This window comes from Otolemur garnettii, unplaced genomic scaffold, assembly GCF_000181295.1.
Source record: "Otolemur garnettii isolate 467f Iridium unplaced genomic scaffold, OtoGar3 scaffold00071, whole genome shotgun sequence".
Lineage (NCBI taxonomy): Eukaryota > Metazoa > Chordata > Mammalia > Primates > Galagidae > Otolemur > Otolemur garnettii.
This window is the reverse complement of record NW_003852466.1, coordinates 655,058-658,768: the sequence shown is the minus strand read 5'-3', so window position 1 is coordinate 658,768 and position 3,711 is coordinate 655,058. Positions and strand designations below refer to the sequence as shown.

Below are 3,711 nucleotides of genomic sequence, written 5' to 3'. Positions count from 1 at the left end.
TTGTTTTGGCGGGCCCAGGCTGGGGATTCGAACCCACCACCTTAGGTGTATGTGGCTGGCACCTTAGCCACTTGAGCCACAGGCGCCAAGCCAATGCCACATTTTTGTTTATATTATTTTATTGTATCGTTTTTTAGTGGATTTAAAAAAGTGTTTTCTTTTTTTTTTTTTTGGTAGAGACAGAATCTCACTTTATCGCCCTTGGTAGAGTCGTAGCACCACACAGCTCACAGCAACCTCCACCTCCTGGGCTTAGGCGCTTCTCTTGCTTCAGGCTCCCAAGTAGCTGGGACCACAGGCACCTGCCACAATGTCCAGCTATTTTTTTGTTGCAGTTCTGCAGGGGCCGGGTTTGAACCTGCCACCCTCAGTATATGGGGCTAGCACCCTACTCACTGAGCCACAGGCGCAGCCCCTATAAAAGTATTTTTGATCTGAAGTTAGTTGGATCTGTAGGCTACATTCAAAGTTGACCATTCACTGAGTTTGAACAAATGCATAGGGTCGTGCCCTATGCCTTATACTCAGTGGGTAGGGTGACGGCCACATACACTGAGGCTGGCAGGTTTGAACCCAGCCCAGGCCAACTAAAACAGCAATGACAACTGCAACAACAACAACAAAAAGAGCTAGGCCTTGTGTCGGGTGCCTGTAGTCCCAGCTACTTGGGAGGCTGAGGTAAGAGAATTGCTTAAGCCCAAGAGTTTGAGGTTGCTGTGAGCTGTGATGCTGCAGCCCTCTACCCAAGGTGACATAGTGAGACTCTGTCTCAAAAAAAAAAGAACAAAAGCACAGACCTGTGCAACTCAAACACTTATCAACATGCAGAGCATCAAAATCACCAGAAAGTACCTTCTTGTCCCTTTCTAGTCAATTTCTGTTCTCATCGTACCCCAGAAACCGTTCTCCTGATTTCTTTTTCACCATAGATTAGTTTCAACTGTTCTGACATGTCATCCGTAAATGGAATCATGTGTTTCAAACTACTACTGCACAAAAACACAGATAAACTTCAAAAACATTATTACATTTTATTTTATATAATTTTATTGTGCAATAGAACAAGTTTATGCTACATATTACAGGTGTCTAATTGTGCAACATAATGATATAATTTGTGTTGTCATTGGAAGGAGGTGACAGCAAGGAAAAATGAGGGAACTTCTCTGTTCTTCAACCTCTGGCCAAAGCACAATCCAGATAGTGTCAGAGACCAGAGAAGGCACCTGTGGGGCCCTTGCTTTGAGCTCAGGGAGGGTATATGGGAGACACCCAGAATCATTAGGATCAGTAGCATCCTACAGACACACAGAGGCCTGTATGTCATGGTGGAGGGGCTTCAGAACTGGCCAATAAAATGTGATGTTTCTGACTAGTAATCCCAGAACTTTGGGAGTCTAAGATGGGAGGATTACTTGAAGCCAGGAATTTAAGACCAGGCTGAGCAACATAGTGACACCCTGTCTGTATAAAAATAAAAAACAGAAAAAGTAGTTGGGCATGGTGGGATGCACCTGTGGTCCCAGCTACTTGGGAGGAAGAAGAAACACTTGAGCCCAGGAGTCTGAGGTTGCTGTGAGCTAGGCTGATGCCACTGTACTCCAGCCTGGGTGACAGAATGAGACCCTGTCTCAAGAAAAACAAAATGTAATGCTTCTATGTGCCAGCCATGTGACTGGGCACCCAAAGTGAGGGCTTGGAGCATCAGAAAGGGAAGAAAGAGCATCATTGGCCCAGAACACAGCCTGAGCACAGACTAAGTAACAGCTAATGAAAAAGGCCAAGTCAGCTGGGTGCAGTGGCTCATGCCAGTAATCCTAGCACTCTGGGAGGCCAAGGCAGGTGGATTGCCTAAGCTCAGCAGTTCAAGACCAGCCTGAGCAAGAGCAATACCCTGTCTCTACTAAAAATAGAACAATTAGCCAGGCATTGTAGCGGGTGCCTGTAGTCCCAGCTACTTCAGGAGGCTGAGGCAGGAGGATTTCTTGAGCTCAGGAGTTAGAGGTTGCTGTTGAGCTAGGATACCGCTGCAATCTACCCAGGTGACAGAATAAGGCTATCTCTAAAAACAAACAAAAAAGGCAAGTCATCAAAAAGTAGGAGGTGGAGAGAGAAAAGCAAGTCAAGGTCACATGGGAAGAGGGCCAGACTTACAAGAACCATCCTGAACCTTCCCCCACCTGCACCCAGGGGACCCTGATCGGGGATTGGTGGGGGGCTGACACGGTTCTCTTGGGCTCAGGGCAAGTATTTCGAGATCCAATTCAGCCGAGGTGGGGAGCCAGATGGGGGCAAAATCTCCAACTTCTTGCTGGAAAAGTCCCGTGTGGTCATGCAGAATGAAAATGAGAGGAATTTCCACATCTACTACCAGGTGCAAGGAAGCGGGCTGTGGGGCTGGGATGGAGGAAGCCCAACTTGGACCCCAGGGAGGGGAGACAATGGGAAGGTTGGCATGCAGGAGCCTGAGACAGGGTGGACCCAGGGGTCACAGGTGCCATGCCAGGGAAACACCATATGCCTGAGCACCGGTGTACCCTCCAGCTGCTGGAAGGAGCCTCTCATGAGCAGCGACAGAACCTGGGGCTTATGACGCCTGACTACTATTACTACCTCAACCAATCGGACACCTACAAGGTGGACGGCACTGATGACAGGAGTGACTTCAGTGAGACACTGGTGAGCACCAGCCTCCACTTCGGCCCCCAGCCAGACTCTCAGCCCAGGGAATCCTCCTCAGTTACAAATCAGTAAACCAAAGCCCAGAGCGGTGCACAGACTTACACAAGGTCATACAGCAAGTGGATGTAGGGGGAAGATGTCTTGATACCCTGAGTCTATGCTGTGGTCTAAGCCTGTCACCTGGAGGCAGGGTATAGGCCAGGATTGGCCTCTATTTTTGTCCCTGTTCTGCCCACAGAGCGCCATGCAGGTCATTGGGATCCCACCCAACATCCAGCAGCTGGTTCTGCAGCTGGTGGCAGGGATCTTACACCTGGGGAACATCAGCTTCTGCGAAGATGGGAATTATGCCCGGGTGGAGAGTGTGGACCGTGAGTAGGGGTGACAGAGAGAGTGAGGTGGGGGCTTATGTGTGTGTGAACCACTTCCTCCTGGTTCAGCCCTGGCTGGGTGAGAAGTCACAAGGACAGTGGGCCAAGATGGGGAGAGGAGGCCCCCACATGAGGCCCGAGAGCCTGACCACATGCCTTCTTTGCCCTGGCTGGGCAGTCCTGGCCTTCCCTGCCTACCTGCTGGGTGTTGACAGCGGGCGGCTGCAAGAGAAGCTGACTAGCCGCAAGATGGACAGCCGCTGGGGTGGACGCAGTGAGTCCATTGATGTGACCCTCAATGTGGAGCAGGCGGCCTACACCCGCGACGCGCTCGCCAAGGGGCTCTATGCCCGCCTCTTCGACTTCCTTGTGGAGGTACTGGGGCCCAGGGCTGGAGTGCTGGGTGGATGCTCTGGGACAATAAACATTTATGAGGCATCTGGTATGTGCCCAGCCAAGTGGGAGAAACAGGGTTGACTGTCATAATCTTACTACTTCCTGGGTGTGAGGGCTTTCAGCATAGGCAGCAAGTCTATTAGACGGCTTTGGTGTGGAGGCCTGGGAAGAGGAGGCAATGTGGGATGGAGAGAGGTGGGTGCATTTGAGAGCCATGAGCAAGAGGAGGCAATGTGGGATGGAGAGAGGTGGGTGCATTTGA

At 50.7% G+C, this 3,711-nt stretch overlaps 1 protein-coding gene across 2 annotated transcripts in view; it reads left to right on the top strand.

The window, feature by feature from the left end:
- Positions 1 to 3,711, top strand: part of MYO1F (myosin IF) — a 39,256-nt gene that overhangs the window by 14,888 nt on the left and 20,657 nt on the right. For both annotated transcript variants that reach the window (XM_003793663.3, XM_023515415.1), the window contains exons 7-10: positions 2,243 to 2,374; positions 2,545 to 2,679; positions 2,921 to 3,053; positions 3,232 to 3,428. In XM_003793663.3, coding sequence (XP_003793711.1) covers positions 2,243 to 2,374; positions 2,545 to 2,679; positions 2,921 to 3,053; positions 3,232 to 3,428 — 597 coding nt within the window. The remainder of the gene's footprint in view (positions 1 to 2,242; positions 2,375 to 2,544; positions 2,680 to 2,920; positions 3,054 to 3,231; positions 3,429 to 3,711) is intronic.